The sequence below is a fragment of the Pongo abelii genome, chromosome 2 (genome assembly GCF_028885655.2).
Source record: "Pongo abelii isolate AG06213 chromosome 2, NHGRI_mPonAbe1-v2.0_pri, whole genome shotgun sequence".
NCBI classification, from domain to species: Eukaryota; Metazoa; Chordata; class Mammalia; order Primates; family Hominidae; genus Pongo; species Pongo abelii.
The window spans coordinates 14,097,470-14,120,804 of NC_085928.1; the positions used below are offsets into that span (position 1 = coordinate 14,097,470).

General features: G+C 34.2%; 1 protein-coding gene across 5 annotated transcripts in view; it reads left to right on the plus strand.

Moving 5' to 3' along the window:
* The window catches only part of CCDC14 (coiled-coil domain containing 14), a 48,164-nt gene that overhangs the window by 12,968 nt on the left and 11,861 nt on the right, over nucleotides 1–23,335 (plus strand). For 3 of the 5 annotated variants that reach the window (XM_024244762.3, XM_054551389.2, XM_024244763.3), the window contains 5 exons: nucleotides 1,221–1,737; nucleotides 3,559–3,700; nucleotides 15,048–15,130; nucleotides 17,284–17,502; nucleotides 17,576–17,708. In XM_024244762.3, coding sequence (XP_024100530.3) covers nucleotides 1,221–1,737; nucleotides 3,559–3,700; nucleotides 15,048–15,130; nucleotides 17,284–17,502; nucleotides 17,576–17,708 — 1,094 coding nt within the window. The remainder of the gene's footprint in view (nucleotides 1–1,220; nucleotides 1,738–3,558; nucleotides 3,701–15,047; nucleotides 15,131–17,283; nucleotides 17,503–17,575; nucleotides 17,709–23,335) is intronic. The other 2 variants (XM_009238457.4, XM_009238459.4) reach the window with 2 other exon arrangements.

Consider the following 23,335-nt stretch of genomic DNA (forward strand, 5'->3'; position numbering starts at 1 on the left):
ATGGCCAGGCGCTGTGGCTCACGCCTGTAATCCCAGCACTTTGGGAGGCCGAGGTGGGTGGATCATGAGGTCTGGAGTTCAAGACCAGCCTGGCCAACATGGTGAAACCCCACCTCTACTAAAAATACAGAAATTAGCTGGGCATGGTGGCACATGCCTGTAATCCCAGCTACTCGGGAGGCTGAGGCAGGAGAATTACTTGAACCAGTACCCAGAAGGTGGAGGTAGCAGTGAGTGAGATCGCGCGACTGCACTCCAGCCTGGGCTACAGAGTGAGACTCTATCTCAAAAAAAAAAAAAAGAAAAGAAAGAAAAGTTTTACCTATTTATTAATGACAATAATGAAGAAGAAAGAGGGGAAGAGATCAGTAGGGAGAAAAAAATCAACCATACTGAGCACCCAAGTACAACTGCTGTTGACACACTGATAGAGTTCTTTCCAATCGTTTAATCCTCTGTACAGGTTTTAGTTTCTGGTTTGTATTTGTTAACGTTTGCTTTCCTTTTAAAATAAATGTATAAGTGAACAATACAGTCTTATATACTGCTTCTTTTACTTAATACTTTATTAAAAACATGTTTATTAATATATACCCTTTGCATTTTTAATAACTTGTTAATACTGTATTTTGTGGATATACCATAGTCTGTGTAACTACTATATGGTTAGGAGTAGTAACTATATATTTGAGTTTGTTACAATTAATATTATTATTAATAAGCAAGTTTTTAATATGAGAAACTTACTAATATTTTTAGCTTAAAAGTAAGTTGGATTTTTTTCCTCAGTGCAATAAAGATTCTTGTTTTTTAAAGCTTAGTTTACCCTGTAATATGGGAGCATTACAAGGCCATGACTAAAATAGACTGTTTACAAATACCACAGATGGTTTAAAAGCATAAAAATTAGTCCACTTTGGGAAATTACATCATAAGAAAATAAGTTCAAACATACAAAAAGTTTTTGCACAAACATATTTACAGAAATGTTTCAGCAGTGAAAAACTGGCTGTTACTTAAATGTCTAACCGTATGGGAGTAGTTACACAGACTATAGTATATCCTCAAAATATAGTAGTAACTACTTATTAAATATTCACAAAATGGATATATTAATAAACATGTTTTAATAAATATATTTCATATATTTGAGTTTGTTGTAATTAATACCTACAAATGAGTGCTCCTACTTCTGAAGACTTGTTTTTCTCTTTCTTTAGGAAGTTCAAACTGATGGCGACAGTCAGTTTGCGTCACAAGGTAAAACAGTTTCTGCAACCTGTACTGATGTTCTAAGGAATTCATTTAATACCAGTCCTGGAGTTCCATGTAGCCTGCCCAAAACTGACATATCAGCTATTCCAACATTGCAGCAACTGGGCCTTGTTAATGGAATTCTGCCACAACAAGGAATTCATAAGGAAACAGACCTACTAAAATGTTTTCAAACATATTTGTCTCTTTTTCGATCTCATGGAAAAGAAACGCATCTGGACAGTCAGACACACCGAAGCCCTACTCAGTCACAACCAGCTTTCTTGGCCACTAATGAAGAAAAATGTGCCAGAGAGCAAACTAGAGAGGCCACAAGTGAAAGAAAGGATTTAAACATACGTGTGCAAGATACAAAAACAGTGAAGGATGTACAGAAGGCAAAAAATGTGAATAAGACAGCTGAAAAAGTTAGAATTATAAAATATTTGTTGGGAGAGCTCAAGGCCCTGGTAGCAGAACAAGGTAGATGGGACTTATAACTTTCTGTAGTATGGTGTTATACTAAATAGCAATGTCATATTATTTAGCTATCATTTAAATGGAGTTTGTGGTATTTTCCATAGAACTGTGTTTTAAGCTAATAAGAAAATGAGTTCTACTTATTGTATTATTTTTTAGGTTTTGATCCCTTCTTTCCTGTGGATTTAAAATGTGTTTGAGAATATCAAACATTCAGTCTTTTGCTTGCAAGTGTGTATTTATTCTACTTGATAATAGACCTTGAAAAGAGTCAACCAAAGAGAATTTGGACAGATAAAAATTTTAATTGGAGAACGCCTATAAATGATTAACTCCCTGAGTAGACTGATTATTCTTCCTATTTTAAAAAGATGCAGAGAATTCCTTCCTGTCATTTCTTTAATAGCCAACTGTTAGATTGTTTAGCAGATCTCACTTTGAGAAGTAACCCATACCTTCTTATGCCCTTTTCAGTGTATTTTTAGGACTTTTTTTCTTAAATCAAGAAAAATGTTTCTGAGCCAGATTCTATTCATTTGTTTCCATTCTGTATATGTATTCTATAGTAATGGCTTTTGCTTGAAATGAGTTACAGTTTTGTCATCTTGGAAACACAGTAATTGATTTTGGAAGCATTGATTGAATACCTAATGTTTGCAGACAAAAAAAAAAAAATCTTAAAATGCTATATAAATGTAGCATCATTAAGCCAAAGATTTAGTATATTAAAATTGCTGTGTTTTCAGACCTTCAACTTATTACCATTTTTACAATCAGATACATAATCATGGTAATAATAATAATACCATTGGCTGTCATTTATTGAACACTTACCATGTGTCCAGCACAATGCTAAGTGTTTTATATGCATTATCTCATTTAATCCTCCCAGCAGCCCTATGTGGTACTGTTACCACTCCCATTTTACTGATGAGGAAACTGAGACTCCGTCTCAAAATAAATGAATAAATAAATAAAGATTGGTAGAAGACTGCTTGATCATTGAACACAGTTGTTTACTGTGTACATATACTTTTCATGAGGTTGTTAAAATATCTGTGAAACTGAATACATTTTTGTAACTTAGAATACACTTTCAACCTCTAGGTTATCAGATGATTAATAAATAATTTTAAGTACTTTCAGCCCATAGTAAATATGAATGGGAATGAGGGGACAAAGATAAAAGGCAAAAGAATTAATATCTACCTTCTATGCCTGTGTCTGTTTGCAATCTCCAAAAACATCTACTGTCCACAATTATTAACAACCTTTTGATGTCACATCAAATGAGATGTGGCTGCTTTGTTCAATCTACTTTAGAAAATTAAATAATGAAACTATCTTAGCAGACCCTCACTCAATGTTTTGCCATATTAACCCCCTAAAGTAAATTGTTTGCTTATGCCAGGATCAAAGGTTGTACTATAAATGTTAATACTATAACCAGTTATAGGAAGCCCTATAGCAATCATAGGAGTCCACTGTGGTCCTTTCTAAGTATGGACTAAGAGATTTGTGTAAGCCACATTCCTACTTGACTCTTGAACTGAAACAAAAAAAAAAAATCACTTATGTAATAATCCTGTGATTTAAGATTAATCTTTAGTTTACTGAACTTAATTTCTTTAGAATTCTGAGGAAGCAAATGCCAGCAGCATGAAAGAGAAAAATGGAACCTGTATAATAAATTTATAAATAATTGAGTTGAATTTATAACAAGAATGTACATATCTATAAAGATTTTCTTTTTTAGTAATACATACTAATAATCTTGTCCAAAAATATAATATTGATTTTACTCATTTCTGTTGCCTTCTATAGAGGATTCAGAAATTCAGAGGTTGATTACAGAAATGGAGGCATGTATATCTGTACTTCCAACAGTAAGTGGAAACACAGATATTCAAGTTGAGATAGCACTGGCCATGCAACCATTAAGAAGTGAGAATGCTCAGTTACGAAGGTAAGAATTGCTCTTTGAATATTTTTGTCTGTATGCAAAGATGTCTCCTGGCCAGAACAAAGGTGCAAATGACATACCTAGGACTTCATAAGTAAAATTTATTTGCTGTCTTACTGTATTTCTACTTTTCTTCCTCATTTTTCAGAGATTTCCAGCATTCTCTAACTCTTCCTTCTGCCCACTTGTACGTATTTTCTCCCACTTATTTTACCCCTGTTGTCACTTGGTAGTGTGTAGGCAGAAAAATGAAGTACCTCTGTATATTTATCAGACTAGTCTAAGTTATGCTGCAGGAACAAACTTCTAAATCTCATTTGCATAGCACAGCAAGTTTCTTCTCCCTCATGCCAAGACTAACATGGATCATTGGTGGCTGTCTCATCGTGTGACTCAGGATCCAGACTCCCTCCATTTTATGAAGCCACTGTCTCAGTATGTGTTGTCCAGAAAAAAGAGAATGTAGATATGGTAACGGGGGAGTCTTACATGGCTCAACCCAGAAGTGATCGTTTTGCTACCACTTATATTTTATAGGCTGAAACAAGGCACATGGCCTTGCCTAATAGAAAGGTCTGGGACATTGTATTAAAAGCAAACTGTTTTTCTTCTGCTCTCACACCACAACAATCAACACAGAACACTTATATGACCAGATGTGTAGGGATTTCTCCCCACCAGCAAGCAAAACATCAGTTCTGCAACAGATACCAGTTGGGTGTCCTCCAGTTCAATTCCAACACTATCTACCTGGAAATGGTATCAGATCCCACAGGTTGAGGGCTCAGTTCCACCAGACTGAGCTCTACTTCCAATGCCAATCACAAGCCCTAGGTTATTTTGCCTTTGTTTCTAACCGATTGGCTATAAATCGAAGTTCCCTTGACCTCCTTCTTTGGGTTCAGTTAATTTGCTAGAGCGGCTCACAGAACTCACGGAAACACTTAGTTTACCACTTTATTATAAAGGATATTGTAAAGGATACAGACGAAGAGATGCAGAGGGCAAGGTACTGGAGAAAGGGCGTGGAGCTTCTATGCCCTCGGTGGGTGCACCACCCTCTAGAAAGCTCCATGTGTTTATCTGGAAGCTCTCCATACCCTGTCCTCTTGGGCCTTTTATGGAGGCTTCATTGGATAGTCATGGTTGAATCATGGACAGCTGTGAAGAAATGTGATTTGACAAAAAGTGTATGATCTAATAGACAGAGTGGGGAAACCCAAGAAGTTCTGTCTGTTCAAATTCTTTTTGGCCTCTCTGTGGAGCATTCCTTTCTCCTCAGTATGAGGCAGGTCTCCTTCAGAAATGGGGTTCTTATGACCTACAAACAGACAAGGTAGGTCAGAGAATTTCCTTATGGCCAGCTGTAAGAAAGGTGGGAGAAGATTAGAGTATATTTTTAGTTCCTATGGCCTACAATGGGGAGGAAAAAGGAGCAGGTGAAAGGATGGCAAGAGAAGGTTAGAGAGAGAGATTCTGTTTTCTGAGGCCTGCTTCTGAGGCCTAAAGTACCTGAATATTAACAAACGACTGTCTTTCACCTTTATCACTGAAGCTGGTCTGAAGCTGCTTCAGGAACCAGGGACAAAAGGCCAAATACTTTAATAAAAGGTATGTTTTTGGTTTTGACTGCTTAACGAATAACAAGGGCTGTGGGTGTTGACAGCCAGGAACTGTGAATGAAAATATATATATATGTATGTGTATATATACATATATATATGTGTATGTATGTATATGCAGTAACAAACATACACACACACCACACACATTTATATACAATATGTATATATGAAAATGTATTAAATAATGTCACAGATATATACTTACTTCTATACACCCAGGAAGGAAAGGAGAACCTTAGTAAGCACTAGTATAGCCCCACCACACTTAAACATAGAAAAAAGTAAAATTCTTTGATATTTTTTCTTTTGGTCATCTTAACTTGTTGGAATTACATTCTTAATTTGTTTAGGAAAGATGTAGACCAGGGATCTAATCTTGAAATATAAAAGGAATCACCCACATATTAGCAATAATATCTTAACTTTGAATGTTTCAGTGATGACCATCAAGGCCAACACTTCAGTGTCTATTTATTAATACACTTTGCAAAAAATTGGAGTACATATCAGGTGCTTCTGCAGCACTGCAATGCGAATGTGCCCTGGGAGAGTATTACAGCTCCATAAGCTATAGACATTGTGTAAGATATGACCTGCAAGGTTCTACACAAATTTTTAAAGAAACTGGAAAGCAGTTAAATAGTTGGAGCATAGCTAAAATATACATATCTGGAGCCTGTAGAGGCATGATAGCTAGTGAGATGCACTCATTTAGGTTTCTTTCTCTAGAGGTTATTATCCTGTAGCTACTACGATATAAGATGGGGTTGCTGGGTTTAAGATCTAATATCATCTTTAGTCTTGACCTAAGGAATTCCAGCATAAATATATATAAATATGTATTTATATATATATAAATAATATACCAGCATAAATATATATATAATTATTTTTATGTGGTATATTATTTATATATGGTATCAATAATATACCAGCATAAATATATATATAATTATTTATATATGGTATATTATTTATATATGGTATAAATAATATACCAGCATAAATATATATATATTATTTATATATGGTATATTATTTATATATGGTATAAATAATATACCAGCATAAATTTTTAAAACCAAAAGTGAGTAAATAATAAAATAATGAACAGCAAATACTGCTAACATTTATTGAATGTTTTATATATGCCATACTATTGTCCTCGATATGTGTCACCTCTTTATATCTTCACAACAGCTTTGTGAAATAGGTGCTGTTTACTCGCATTTACAGATGAGGAAATGAAGGCACAAAGAGTTTATGTAACTTGCCCAAGGTTATATATCTAAGAAGTTAAGAGTCAAGACTCGAACCCAGGCAATTTGGTTTTAGAGTACAGTGATCTTAACTTGTAGACTTTTACACTGTCTCAGTTAGGAAGTAGAGATTTAATTATACCTCACTATTTAGGTGTATTTTGTGGAACATAGAATGTATTGTAAGCCATTCAAAATAAACAAGCATATTATTTAAAGGAATGACAGTCAGATAACTGGTTTCTTAAATAAGGATACCAAAACTTAGTCTGAGAATATTTTATTTTAACATTGTCACCATGGAAAATATTAGTGGTTCTTATTTATTTCGGTTCCTTAGAACATTTTTAAATTGCCTTAGGAGCTAATTCATAAGCCACTCAAGAAAATGAAGTTTACTGTTTTATGGGCCACCACTTGTTTCTAGTTTTTTTTAAAGGTATTTGTTTGATGTCTGACCTCATTCTTCAACTGGCACCAGAGCTATTTTGCTGGCTGTCTTTACAGGACAAAGATTATATAGCATGCTATTGCCACTGTTGTTTACTTGACTTTCTAAAAGATGAAATAACTAAAAAATGAAAAATTTATTAGATATATTCTTTTTAGCAGAATGAGGTTTCTGGCAGTAGTGTAGGAAATTTTGTGCCACTTTGGTAATCTATTTGTAAGAATTACCCATTATCTCCATTACAAATAAAAATTGGAATACATTGGTTCATTCAAAAGTGTTTCTCATCATTTTCAATTTTTAAAAAAGTATTTTTTTTTTCCTGTTTAGATATTTGGAAACTACGTGTTTCTTTTTAACCACATCTTTTAGGACTTTCTTGGAGTTTATTGCCATCTTGTGGCTTAAAAAATTGCTAGATGCATCGTTTCTATGATATTTTGGCATTTTTGGCATTTAGGCTAGACAGTTTTTAATGTGTCTTCTGACACAATTATTCAGCATTTAGTCTTCCTGGTCCCCAACCACTAAATGTCTGTAGTGCCCCATTAATTTTGACCACTAGAAGGCCTGGCACATTTCCAAATTTCCTGGATGGGAGCTTGGTGGGTATTACCTCCAGTTAAGAGCCATTGAGCTAGAGAGTACCAAGAATTCATGACCACCTCCTGATATTAAACTCAACTATGAGACCGTTATGTAGCCACACAGAACATAAAAATGAAACGGGAGTCAATGGAAGGAGTCAAGGATGATGTTCAGGTTCTGTCTTCATAATTTAACAAATGGTAACATAATTCTTCCAGAAGGGAGCTACTAGAGGAAGAACAGATTTGTTTTATTTCATATTGTTAATGTTTTTTGAGTTAGGCAAGGTAATAGGAGAGCCTGTGAGTTAAGATTTAGACCTGCTGAGTTAGACTGTCTGGAGTATAGGAACAAGATGCAAGATGGAAATGTAGACTCGGGAATTATTCTCTGAACATGTTTTTATTGAGCTTTTTGTATAGATCTGGCACTGTTGTAGACACTGGAGACAATTTGATTGAAAGTAAGTGATTTGTTGCCAGCATATAAGTAAGTGGTATATTCACCAAGAAGGTAGAGTGTGTGAACACAGTGAAAGGTGAATTGCTGGGGAGTAACAACTTTTTAAGGAAAGAACAGAAGATTAAAATTAGGAGAGTGACATCACAAAAGTCACAGGAAGAAAACAATTTATAGGAGAGATTTTGCATAGCATTAAAATAAACTGACAACAAGAACAAAGGCAGGTCCCGAATAAATATCACAAGACAAATTACTCAAAGAACTTCAGAAAAATTAAAACAGTGTTCCATAGTCTCAGGGAAATTAAAGATAATAGGATCTCTTACAGGGAGAAAGACTGAGATTGAGACAAAGTGCTCAAAGAAGAAAAAGAAAAAGAGAAGAAAAGTGAGTTAAGTGAACTCAGAAAAATAAAGCAAAAAAATTACAAAAATGAAAGAAACAAATGTAAAATAATTAATAAACAGACAAACTCAGGGATATTGCAGTCCACTAGAACTTAAGTATTGTGAAGCCTGAAGTTTTTTGTTTTGTTGCTTTTTGGGTTTTTAGGTTTTTTCCCTAAGTCTTTCTGTTTTAATTGCTACTAAATTCATAGTTCAGTGTCTCCTACTACCCTCAGCTTCTTCCTCTTCCTAAACCCTTTTAAAAAATTTTATTTATTTTTATTATGGTAAAATATATATAATATTTACCTTTTTATTTTTAACCATTTGCAAGTGTACATTTCAGTGGCAATAAATAAATTCACAATGTTCTGTAGCCATTACCACTATCTGTGCCAAAACTTTTTCATCCCCAACATGAACTGTGTACCCATTAAACAGTAACTTTCTCTTCTTTCTTTTCTTACCTCCTGGTAAGTTCTCGTTTTTTGTTGTTTTTGTCTCTGAATTTGAGAAGGCTGAAATTTTGTCGCTTTATAGTTTGCAACTATATTTCTAGTGCTAGGAATTGTGCCTAACACTCACTCTAACAAATATTTGTTAAATTGACTGAATGCATGGTAGATAAGCTTGAGGGAATCACACAAGGCAAAATAGCAAAAGAATGATCTAAAAATTATTATGAAGAAGATAATACATATGAAAAAGAAAATAGATATAAAATCGGTGTTCCTGAAAAAAGAGAGCAGAACAAATGGATTAAAGACAATATTAAGATATTTATAAATAAAAGGGAAAATTTTCTGGTTGTACCACTTTATTCTAGCCTGGGAGACAGAGCAAGACCCTATCTCTAAGAAAAAAAAAAAAAAAAGAAAAAGATCTGTGTCAGCAGATGAATAGGACATAGAAGATCTCAGAAAAACCATGCAAAACAATCAACACCAACACATATGCTGTTTAAGTTACTACACCCTAAGGATGAAAAAAGTTAATTTTTGGAGACACTCAAAAGAAATAGAAAATTATGTATGAAGAGAAAAATTTTAGGCTATCTCCAGCCTTTCCACGGTGATTTCCGTTGCCAGGGGATCACAGAATATCATTTACAAAGTTCTGAGGGAAAGAAAGTATGCCCCGAGAATCTCTAATGTGGTCTAGCTGTCCTTTTAGTGTAAAGGCAACAGTCATATTCTCAAGTGTGCAAGAACTTAGGAAGTTTAACACCCTTGAACTCTTTTAAAAAACAAAACAAAAAACTTGAATGGCAAAGTCCAGTCAACCAAAAGATGAATTCAAACAAAAGAGTAGACAGATGTGAACATTGAATCTATACGTACAACTAAGACAACCGTGGAAATTATGGTTATAGATCAGAATGTGTTAGTAATCTTGACAATATGAATTCCAAACTCTGCATTTTTCATATCCTATTTCCTAAATTTTAGATTACTTAGGAATAATATTTCTTGAAGTAAAGAAATATTTGCGTAGTCAGTTTTGGTTTCGCTTGTTAATTTCTTTCCATTAAAATCATGTAATCCTAAATTCAATACATAATATTTTTAAATAGTATTTGTAATATCATCCCATTATTTTAAAATTCTTCTTAGATATTTGTTTTTTTGTCTCTGCATATGCTGGAGAATGTATGAATGCTATCCAGCAAATAATGATTGTTATTTCTATTTAACAATGTGCTAGACGTTCTAACAAGTGCAGTAAGGCAAGAAGAAATAACAGCCAGCCACACTGGAAAGGAAAGAAGTAAAACTGTCTTGTTCACAGATGACATGATAACTCTTGTAGAAGTTCCTATGGAATCTACAAAAATGCTGCTAGAGTTAATAAGAAAGCTTAGCAAGGTTGCAGGATACAAGATCAATTGTATTTTTATGTGCCAGCAATGAACAATTTGAAATTAAATTTAAAATCAGTACTAGAGTAGCATCAAAAAAATATGAACAATTTAGGGATAAATTTGAAAAATATGTAAGACCCATACACTGAAAACTACAAAATATTACTGAGAGAAATTAAAGATCAGTATAAGTGAAGATAAACCAGATCCATAAATGTAAGACTTAAGATATCACTTCTCTCCAAATTGATGTATAGATTTTATGTAATTAAAGTAAAAACCCAAGCATGCTTTTTAAAAATATTTAATTGAAGCTGATTCTAAAGTTTACATGGAAATTTGAAGAATCTAAAGTACCCAAAACAGTATTGAGAAGGGAAAACCAAGTTGGTACTATTCAATTTCAAAACATAAAGGAATAGTATTCTAAGAGGTGTGGTGTAAAGGTGACAAATAGATCACTGAAACAGAATAGAGTCTAGAAACAAATTCACACATAGAGATAGTGTTTTGCAAAGATATCAGAGAAATTCAGTGGGGAAAGAATACTCTTCAATAAATAGTGCTGAAACAATGGCAGAGTCATGTTTTTAAAAAATGAACCTCAACCTTTACCTCATACAGTATACAAAATTGACTTGAAATGAATCACAAATCTTAATGTATAAACTAAAACTACAAAACTTCTAAAAGGAAACATAAGAGAAAATCTTAGGGATTTTGGATTGGGAAAGATTTTAAAAATACAACACAAAAAATATAAACTAGAAAAAAATGAGTAAAGTGGACTTCATCAAAATTTAAAACTTCAGTTCTTCAAAAAACACTTCATTAAAAATGAAGAAGCAACCAACAGACTGAGAGAAAATATTTGTAAAACATGTACCCGATAAAGGACTTGTATTAGAATGTATAAAGAACTTAAGACGGTATAAATTTTTAAATATCAAGTTTAAAAATGGGCAAAATATTTGAACAGACACTTCACCAAATAAGTGGATATCAAATATGAATATCAGATAAGAATATGGAAAGATGCTTATCAGTAATGATTAGGAAAGTGAAAATTAAAACCATGACGAAATACCACTGCATACCCATTAGAATGGCTAAAATTCAAAATTAATAAATGTTAGGATGTGAAGGTTTTAACAATTAACTGGTGGGAATGTAAAATAATTTGAACACTTTGGAAAAAAAGTTTGGCAGTTTCTTAGAAATTAAACATATATCTAACATATGATTCAGCCAGTCCACTCCTAGATATTTAAGATAAGCCAGAGCATGTGTCCACACAGAAACTTGTTAATGAGTGTTCATAGGAAACAACCCAAATGTCTATCAATAGGTGAATGGATAAACAAATAGTGCTATATCCGTATAGTAGAATACTACTCAACAATAAAAGGGTAAGAACTACTGATAAATGCAACAGCATGGATGAATCCCAAAATTATGTTGAGTGACAGAAGCCAGGCTAAAAGAGTATATATTCCATAATTCCATTTATATAAAATTCTAGAATATGCAAACTATAAATAAGTGCTTATCTGGGAAGAGAGAGTTATGAAAAGGGCTATGAGGAAACTTTAGGGATGATGAATATGTTTTTTGAAAAATTTTTAGGTTTGGGGGTACACGTGAAGGTTTGTTACATAGGTAAACACGTGTCACAGGAGGTTTGTTATACATGTTATTACATCACCCAGGTATGTGGTTGATGTTATCCTTCACAGTACCCAATAGTTATCTTTCCTGCTTTTCTCCCTCCTACCACCTTCCCCTCCCTCCTACTGTCCAGACCCCAGTGTCTGTTGTTTCCTTCTTTGTGTTAATAAGTTCTTATCATTTAGCTCCCACTTATAAGTGAGAACGTGGTATTTGCTTTTGTTTCTGCGTTAGTTTGCTAAGGATGATAGCCTCCAGTTCCCTTCATGTTCTTGCAAAAAAACATGGTCTCATTCTTTTTTATGGCTGCTGATGAATGTCTTAATTGTGATGGTGGTTTTACTACATCATATGGCAGAACATAAAATGACACACTTTAAATTTATGTAGTTTATAGTATGTCAGTTTTATCTCAAGCTATCTTAAAAAAAAAAAAGAATGACTTGAATAAAAGAAATATTTGCCTAAGTAGCAGCAGTTCTTTTCCTTTTTTAAAATCCAGTATATTTAAATTTAGTACATATCTTAAAATAGCATGTGTAACATCAATTTTTAAAATATCCTTTTTTCTGTTTTTATCATGTATCATTTTAAATAGAATATTTTTTTACAAGCCTAGCCCTGAAAGCAGGGAATGAGAGGAATGAAAGTAGCTAGTTGTACAGTTAGGTTGGAGGGAATTTTTTTTAAATATGGGAAGAATTTTAATATGTTTCTTGGCTTAGGCACATGAACTGGCAAAGAGGGAGAAACTGCAGATACAGAAGATAAAGGGAGTGGGATAGGAGCAGAGTCCTTGATGGTCTAGGAGGAGAATGGGATTCAGGGCACAGATGAGGCTACTCATCAGACTAGATGGAAAAAATGAGGGCTAATACACATATGGATACACCCTGGGACCAAAGGATGACTGTGTTTGTCCCCAAACCACATTATTTTTAGTGAAAAAAGGAAAGTATACAATTGAGAAGAGGAAGGTAGGAATGAGAGGCTTGCAGTGAATTATTAGAAGTTTAGATTGGTTATGTTTGGGAAGAGAAGAATCTGACCAGGGACCTACCAAAGGATTATTGAGGAAAGCTTCTGTTGTAAAGGGGAAACCTTTAAAGAAAATCAGAATTTTATTAAAACAAAAATAAGCTCACATTATACTGTTGTTCTGCAGCTTGCTGCTTTCACTTCATAATGTGTCTTGGAGATCTTTTCACGTCAGTACAAATGGACCTCTCGCTCTTTTTATTATCTGTGTATTAGTATTTCATATATGGATGTACCATAATTTATGTAACATTTTAAGTTATTTCCAACTTGGCACTATTAAATAATTGCTGTTGTGAACATCCTTGTATGTATCTACAAGGTGGGAGATGCTTTTGCACATGTAAAACTGTTTCTGATGCTTGATAACCTAGAAGTAGAATAATTTTGTCAGAGATTATGAACATATTACATTTTGTTGGACATTTCAAACTGCCATCCAGAATGGTTATACTGATATAATCACATGAATTGAGTTAATTCACTTCATGTACTATCATCAGAAAATGTTATTTCCTTTTATTTTTGTCAATCCTATGGCCAAAAAATACCTTCTTTTAAATTTGCAATTCTTCATGTTAGTGAAGATGAGCGTTTTTATCATATGCTTATAGGCCATTTCTATTTCTTATGCGAACTGCTCATTCTTATCCTTTGTCACTTTTTACTAGGTTGCCTTCCTTACTGATTTGTAGGAGTTCTTTAAATGTTATGGACCCCTTGTCTATAACATATGTGCAGGTATTTTCTTTCAGGTTTTAATTCTACAAGTTTCAAATTTTGATACAGTTGAATCTTTCGTTCTTTTCCTTGATGCTTGCTGGATATTGAGTTTCACTTAGAAATGCCTTCCCGACTTCAAGATTATGTAGATTTCCCCCTAAAACTTGTATAGTTGGGTTTTGTTTACATATTTTATCACTTTAATCAACTCAAAATTAATACATGTGAGTGATGTGAGGTAGGGTACTATCATTTTAGAGTCAGTACCAAAAATAAATATTTTAAGGCAAAATATTTTTAGGTAAGTAATTCTGGAAAGATAATAGAGGCTTTTTTCCCTATAAGCAATAACTTCTTAGGAGTAAAGAAAACACTTTTATATGTTTCTATTTGTGAAGCAGATACATATTGTGAAGTTCATTGTAACAGGGCAGATTTGCAGCCTGTTAATATTCTCGTTACTTAAGACCATTAACTTTTCCATCTAATAAAATTATTAGAAGCATAGATTTGTGTTTCAGCATATGACAAACATCAGGCAGATAGATGTCTGATAGCAGTCAGTGCTTGTAGGTATTCTAGTTCATAGTAATGACAAAGCTTTTAAAAAGTAGATGATTAACTACAGTGATAAAGATACACAGAAAGACGACGAGAAACAGCATGAGGAGATAGAAAAGGAAAGAAATAGAAAAAAAACAAATCACTGAAGAGACAAAAAAGAGAAATTAACACTTTCCTCATGAGGGTTTTTTTGTTTTTTTTTTTTTTTTTGAGGCAGAGTCTCGCTCTTTCGCCAGGCTGGAATGCAGTGGCACAGTCTCGCTCACTGCAACCTCCACCTCCCAGGTTCAAGCAATTCTCCTGCCTCAGCCTCCCAAGTAGCTGGGATTACAGGCACGTGCCACCACGCCCAGCTAATTTTTGTATTTTTAGTAGAGATGGGGTTTCGCCATGTTGGCCAGGCTGGTCTCAAACTCCTGACCTCAGGTGATCTGTCCACCTCGACCTCCCAAAATGCTGGGATTACAGGCGTGAGCCACCGCGCCTGGCCCATGAGGGGAAGTTTTATGTTGTTTCAAGCAACCTTAAAAATTATCTCAGGCCTCATAATAATAGTAGTATGGTTTTGTTATTGTTTTGTTTATTTAGTTTTTGTCTTTTGGGGATGAGATGGACTTCTGCCGTCTTAGTGGGTTTATGTTTTATCTTTTTTGATAGGCTATCACATGTATACTATTAAATTGGCTTGGTATTCTTGCATTCATAGTTCTTCATTATTTCTTTAGGCAGTTGAGAATTTTGAACCAGCAACTCAGAGAACAACAGAAAACTCATAAACCATCTGGTGCTGTGGATTGCAACCTTGAATGTAGGTAAAAGAACTTTAGGGATTGATAAATTATTTGTGGCTCTGGAAATGTTGATAAAGAATTGAGCTTTCGTAATTACTTTGAGGGGATAAATTTAAAATATTGTAGAAACATAGGAAAATAAAAGATGCCATCACTTCCCAATAATATACACCTTTTTTTGTTTGTTTGTTTTGAAATACAGGAGTGTGTTTCCTTTTGCATATCTTCTCTTCATATATAATTGATTTATTTAACAAATACTTACTGAATACCTACTGTGTGCCAGGCACAAATAGAACTATATATGTACTTTTTCTTTTTTTTTAAATGAGATCACACTGTACATACTTTTCCACAGCTTCTGTTTATTCACTTAACATATAGTGGACATTTTTGTCTATCAAAATACATAATTATGCATCTTTCTCTTTAAGAATTACTTGGGTATTCTGCTTATCCAGGTCTACCATAATATGGTCTTTTGCTAATAGTACTTTCCCCTTTTTTCCCAGTGCAAACAACATTGCAGTGAAAATCTTTGTATATGTCTTTGTGCATATATGTCAGCTTTTTTTGTTTGTTTGTTTGTTTTGAGACGGCGTCACTCTGTGGCCCAGGCTGGAGTGCAGTGGTGTGATCGTGGCTCACTGCAACCTCTGCCTCCAAGGTTCAAGCGATTCTCTTCCCTCAGCCTCTAAAGTATCTGGGATTATAGGCGCCTGCCACCACGCCTGGCTAATTTTTGTATTTTTATTAGAGACAGGGTTTCATCATGTTGGCCAGGCTGGTCTTGAACTCCTGACCTCAAGTGATCCACTCACCTCGGCCTCCCAAAGTGTGGGATTACAGACAATGAGCCACCACGCCTGGCCAGCATTTTTGTAGGATAGATTTATAGCAGTAGAATTGTTGAGCCAAAGGGTATATACAGTTGCAATTGTGACAGATATTGCCAAATTGTCCTTAATGATCACAGAGCTTAATAAAGAAAGAAACTATAATAGTACCAGAAGAAAAGATAAGAATTTTTATTTTTTTGGAGGGGAACTTTTCCTAAGCCTGACAAAGACTCAAATGCCACAGAGGAACAGATTGATAAAATATGTCCCCAGAAAACTTTTTCAGTTTCTACATAGCAAAATTACAAATACATTCAAAACATAAGCAAAATGGAGAAACAATACATGACACAATGAAGGCTTAATCTTCTTAATGTATAAATATATCTTATAAATCAATAAGAAAAAAATATGATTACCCAACAGAATGAGCACTTTATAAAAGTGTTCAGTTTCACCAGAGTGATTCAGAAATTATCACTGTGTCTCCACTGTTAACCAAAGGTGAGGAGAGGGAAGAGGGTAGGAGAGAGGAGGCCTAGAGGACAAGTGGGGAGATCAGTAGTTGCTACTTTCAATAGCTTCTCTTATTTATATTATCTGATCATTTATCTTATTGTTTCTTTGAGATCATAACTGTTTATAATTACTTGTTTGTTATCAGCTCTGTGAGAACAGGGGCCACGTCTGTGTTGTTCATCTCTGTATATTCAGATTCTAATACAATACCTCACACACATTAAGCATTCACTGAGCATGTATTTGCTCAATGAATGGTGCCATATACTTTTATTGCCATGAAAAAGAACATGATAGATCTATGTGTTTGTATATAACAGTCTTATGGGGAAAAAAAGGCAAAGTTAGAAATTGCGTATAGTGTGTGTGTGTGTATGTAGTGTAATTAATACCATATGCAAAAGTGTTTTCACGAAAGATACCAAAATTAATACTGATTGTCTCTGGGGACAGAAAGGAGGAGTGGAAGGGAGATTCTTCATTGAGAATCATTTGGTATCATTGACATTTTGTGGTGTTTGAATTTTTTAACTTTGTACATGTATTATTCTTTTAAAAGAATTATGTAGTCTTTCTTTTAAAAGGGTTTAAAAAATTAATGCTTAAAATGTCAACTGGAAAAGAAAGGTATGACTTCTGCCAATCACTTTAAAAAATATATGTAGTATTTATTTAGAACTGCTCATGCAATTAATCATTAAACAAAATCAATAAATTTCAGGCCTTTTTTTTTTTTTTTAAGAAACAGGTATTTTCCAAGTTTGTACTTTTTAGGTTTGAGAAACAACTATTTGATCCATTTTGTCTTACAGTGTTTTCTCTTCAGTCATTGAATATGTCACTGCAAAATCAATTGGAGGAGTCACTAAAGAGCCAGGAATTACTGCAGAGTAAAAATGAAGAGCTGTTAAAAGTGATTGAAAATCAGAAAGATGAAAACAAAAAATTTACTAGTATATTTAAAGACAAAGATCAAACTATACTTGAAAATAAGCAGCAATATGATATTGAGATAACAAGAATAAAAATTGGTACGTATTTAGACAGTAGTTATGGTCACATCTTTTAAAAGGAATAAGGAAACTGAAACTTTTGTTGTTTTAGAATTGGAGGAAGCCCTAGTCAATGTGAAAAGCTCCCAGTTTAAGTTAGAAACTGCTGAAAAGGAAAACCAGATATTGGGGATAACATTACGTCAGCGTGATGCTGAGGTGACTCGACTAAGAGAATTAACCAGGTAAAATTGACTTCCTTTGAACTTATGCCTTTTTTATTTTTAGATGTTTTTATAAACTTTGAAATAATGTTAGACCTGTTTTCTCACCCATATCTTTTTCTCTTATTTTGCCAATGTTTTTGCTAATTTCTAATGATGTTTTCTTCTGTTCCAATTAAATTAGTTTAGAAATTTCAAACCTGGCAAAATGTTTTTTTTAAAACCGTGTGATTCTGGGCAGGGGGTCCTGATGAGAAGCTGAAGACTTGTATAGCAACACCATTGAGCCCTCTGGTTCTGAAGCTAGAGAGATCTGACTGGAATCCCAGCTCTGCCACATATTAGCTGAGTAACTTTGAGCAAGCCGTTTAACTTCTCTAAACCTCAGCTGTAAAGTAGGGACATGAATAGGGTTGTCATGGGAAACTAAGAAATCATTCATTGAAAGCACTTAGCATGGTAAGCCCTCATGCCATATGATCTTGGGTAAGTCAGCCTCTTTCAGCCTTATTTCATCAGTTAAATGAGTGAGTTGGCAGTAGCCCTTGAGATCACTTCATTCCCTAACAGTATTTCTCTAAAATAAAATTCCTCACTCAATTTTTCTATGATATTCACTTACAAAATTCAGTTTTCTTTTGAGATATTTGCTAAGAATTGGATTCTCAACTGCTTTTTAAAGTTCTAGGTGAGAAGTCAGTTATCTTAGGCCTAAAGATCTGCAGATCTGACTTTGTCTTCGAATGATCCTAGAAGTTCCAAATATAAAATAATCTTGAATATAAAATAATCTTCCTTGTGTTTCCAATGAACAGATCGATTTTGAATTTTAAACTTCCCCCCTCATTTTGAATGATAAACTTGTAGGGAAGCATATGAAACAGTAATATGTAACATTTAATTTATTAATTTAGTTTTATAAATGTATTTGAAATTACTTTAATAATCTGTTCACATGGAAATATTGCCCTTTTTCCACATTTATATTTCATAGGATGTTTGCATTCAAACTTTTATTTAACAATGGCAAAAGCAAGACTTTTTTGTAATCATAGAATTATAATTGATTAGGTTCTAGTCAGAGGTTCTGAATATTGGCTTATACCAGTCTTATATAAAATAAAGTAATAGAATGTCCCTTCTTATGGAAGTCTTTGTAAGGTATCCCAAGGAACATGTTTCCTTTTTTCTAAGGAATAATTTTGTGGTGAGAATTTTGTTAGTGTCAAGTATTTATACTAAGAGAAACCAGTAACAAAAGGCCACATATGGTGTGATTCCATTTATATGAAATGTCCAGAATAGGCAGATTCACAGAGACACAAAGTAGATTAGTAGTTGCCGGGGGCTGGAGGAACTGAGGGGTGTAGAATGGGAAGTAACTGCTAATGGGTAGTTTCATTTAGGAGTGATGCAGATGTTCTGAAATTAGATAGTGGTGACAGTTCTCAACTCTATGAATATACTAATAACCACCAAATTTTGCACTTAAAAGGAATAGATTTTGTGGTATGTAAATTATATCTGTTGGGTGCAGTGCCTCATGCCTGTAACCCCAGCACTTTGGGAGGCTGAGGTGGGTGGATCGCCTGAGCCCAGGAGCTCGAGACCAGCCTGAGCAACACAGCAAAACCCTGTCTCTACAAAAAATACCAAAGTTAGCTGTGCGTGGTGGCGCATGCCTGTAGTCCCAGCTACTCGAGAGGCAGAAGTGGGAGGAGCCCAGGAGGTGGAAGCTGTGGTGAGCCACTATGATGCCACTGCACTCCAACCTGGGCGACAGAGTGAGACCCTGTCTCAAAAAAATAATAATAAATATGTTAAAATAATATCTCAATAAACTTATTTTGTAAAAGTTATATATGATATACAGTCTGTTTAGAAAAGAAAAAGGAAGAAAAGAAAAAAGTAGTGAGTCAGCATGGTCAAGTGCCATGAGAGTTTGCTTAGGAGTTACTATGAGCATCTGCTTCATTCTAAGGGGCAGCTCTTAGCCCCAAGCAGAAAATCTGATGAAGCGGAGGATATAGTTCTCTGGTAGTTTTCTTTCCTTCTCACAATCTTTTTCTTCATACTGCTAAATTCAGCTTCTTTATGGATATGAAATCACAAGCTGATATCTTTTATTTATAAAGTACTTCGATTTTTTTTTCAAAGTTCTGTCTTTCCTATGTCATTTTATTTGTCCTCATCTATGGAGGGAAGATTTTAGTATCTGCATTTTCATAAATGGGCAAACTGAGGCCACGCAAATTAAGTATTGGTAGAATGTTAATAACAGAGCTGGGACTAGAACTCACATCTCTTAATTTCTAGCCAGATGTTCCTCTTGCACATGGAGTGGCTTTAGCCATGGTAACAACTCCATGCCTGATTTAGCCTAAGTAAACCTTATAATTTTTTACCTGGGAGGTAGACAGATGAATGGATGGATTTGTTTGTTTATTCAACAAACATTAATTTTGTATTATGTTCCAAATATATATGTGTCAAGCATACATAAAAATATTTAACTATTTTTAGTTACTGAATATCCACATTGACAAGTGAAAAGCTTATTCTAGTGCTTTACTGACATATGTAGGGATACATCTTTTTTATTTATTTATTTTTTTTCTTTGAGACATAGTCTCGCTCCGTTGCCCAGGCTGGAGTGCAGTGGTGCTATCTTGGCTCACTGCAAGCTCTGCCTCCTGTGTTCACGCCATTCTCCTACCTCAGCCTCCCCAGTAGCTGGGACTACAGGTGCCCCCCACCACGCCCAGCTATTTTTTTTTTTTTTTTTAGTAGAGACTAGGTTTCACCGTGTTAGCCAGGATGGTCTCTATCTCCTGACTTCATGATCCACCCGCCTCAGCCTCCCAAAGTGCTGGGATTACCAGCATGAGCCACCGTGCCGGGCCAGATATGTCTTTTTTTAAGTAAATGCATTGCACATGTTGACAATACTATTCAACATATGCAATGCATTTACTAAGAAAATTGGTAACAAAAACATAAGAAAAATCTTTCAGAGTAACAGTGTAACTTTTCTAGAAATTAGTAGAAATGGAAGCCCAAAGAAAAAAGGGACTTACCTGACTTTCACAGCTAATGTCTGAACTAGGACCAAAGCCAGGATTTTGGATTCCATCTTCAGCTTTGCTTTCTGTTTTAAAGAGGACAGCTTTTCTCTGAATAAAGATGCCCCATTATTGAGGGATTCTTCTACCTGTGTAGGAGATACTTTTGTACCTGCTCATTCTTTCAAAATAACATGCAGTCTGCCTTTTCCATTGTTTATTCAGAATGAAAAAGTGTAATTGGAGCCTTTTTTTTTCTTAACATTTATCCTAACATAGAAGTATAGGAACTGAAAAAGTTCATTAATTCTTGCTTACTATTTGCCTTTATAAAAGGCCCTGTCTAGAATATTAGATACAGACTTTTGCTCTCCTTTTCGTAAGACTAAAGAATTTTCCTATCAGTTTTTTACATTTTTGTTAAGCACGATTTTACGCTGGGCATAAATCCTGCCTCGTGACTACTAGCTCACCTGTCAGATTGACTGCACTCTTATGAATGATTGTGAAAACTTGATGGGAAGGCTTAGCACAGTATCTCATGTAGAGTTTAGCAGTATCCCTACATTTTCTAAAGATTTAGTAACAGCTTCAAAATTCTAAGTACGTTCATTGATGTCAGTTTTATACTTTTTTTTTGTTTTGAGGCAGAATCTCGATCTGTCACCCAAGCTGGAGTCCAGTGGTGCGATCACAGCTCAATGCCACCTCAACCTCCCTGGCTCATGCAATCTTCCCACTTCAGGTTCCCAAGTAGCTGGGACCACAGGCACATGACACTGTGCCCAGCTATTTTTTTTTTTTTTTTTTTACTTTTAGTAGAGACGAGGTCTTGCCATGTTGCCCCAGCTGGTCTTGAACTTCTAGGCTCAAGCAGTTCTCCCACCTTGGCCTCCCAAAGTGCTGGGATTACCAGCACACCCAGCCACTGTTTTGTTCTTTACGTTAAAACAAAACAAAAAAGTCTCTAAGCTTAATTATATCTAAATTCATCCACATTGTTGATTTATAATTTCTTTGGTGACACTCTATGCAATTCAATTGGTTAGGAACATCTCTAGTACTATAGGTGGGTTGCTGTGACCATTTAAATTTTACTTTGGATGTTAGAGTGTAAAGCACCAGCATCCGACAGTACAGATGAATCTACATGCTCTTCTACTGCTTCACTCTTCCCATAGTCACCTTAGTCAGATAGGCATATGGTTTTTGTATGTGTGTTTTAAATAATCTCTCAGAAAAGAGATTTTGTAAAATTTCTGAATGCCTTTCTCAGACTTTGGGGGAGGAGTAATGGGACTGAAAGGTACATGTACAAGGTCTAAAGAAATACCACAAACCATCTTTCTTTTCCTTCTCCAACCTTTAATGATTTTAAATGTGCCTGAATCACTTTTTTTTCAGATCTTACTATAACATGTTATAAAACCATTAAAATGTGAGGAAAATTAATATTTAAAATAGTATTTAAATTAATTAATTTAATTAATTAATTTAATTAAATAAAAATAATATTTATATTTAAAAATATGTAAATTAAATAATATATAACATTATTTAAGTAAATAGTGAATAGTTTCAAAGAGCATTCTTACAAGTACTCATAGTTATTTAAATTAATATATTTTTATAAGTAGCCTAGAAAGAACCCTGCATTTGTTATGAAAATGTGCCAATTTTCTAAGTATTAAAAATCAGTGTCTTTAACTGAATTACGTATAATAGAAACACCAATATATCCACTTGTCACTGTTTAGGTGCTCATATTCCTTCCTTTAAAATTTTAAAGGAAGGAATTACGTATAATAGAAACACCAATATATCCACTTGTCACTGTTTAGGTGCTCATATTCTTTCCTTTAAAATTTTAAAGGAAGGAATACGTTTTCATATCTCTTTACTTACAGAGATTTTTAATTTCAGAGACAATGGTGAGTCATATTCTGTTTATACATCAGAAGATTAGTAATTGCTACTAATTTCCAGAAATTAAGCTTTTTTAAATGTCATTTTCCCTTCCTTTCTTTATCTCTGATTTTATCTATAGCAACAATAATGTTTTTTTTGAAACTGGAAAGAAACCTCAATATAAGTATTCCTTTACTGAAAATAAACAAAAATAAAAATTTCGGTATGCAGTCTGATCAAATTAATTAGTGGGTCATTATTCATTACAACATTCCTTCAAAGATATGTTTCTCCAGCATATTTTTGTGTTGTAGTAACAACTCATTAGCTTCTTTTAATATCATAATTGACAAATTAATACCATCTTAACTATATTTATGGGGTGCAGTGATGTTTTGGTATATGTAAACAAGGTGAAATAACTAAATCAAGCTAATTAACATGTCCATCATCTCACTTATTGTATTTTGGAGTGAGACATTTGGAATTTACTTTTTTAGCAATGTTGGATTATTATTAAGTATAATCACCCTAGGCTGGACGTGGTGGCTCCTGCCTGTAATCCTAACACTTTGGGAGGCCAAGGCGGGCAGATCACCTGAGGTCAGGAGTTTGAGACCAGCCTGGCCAACATGGTAAAACCCTGTCTCTACTAAAAATACAAAAATTAGCTGGGCA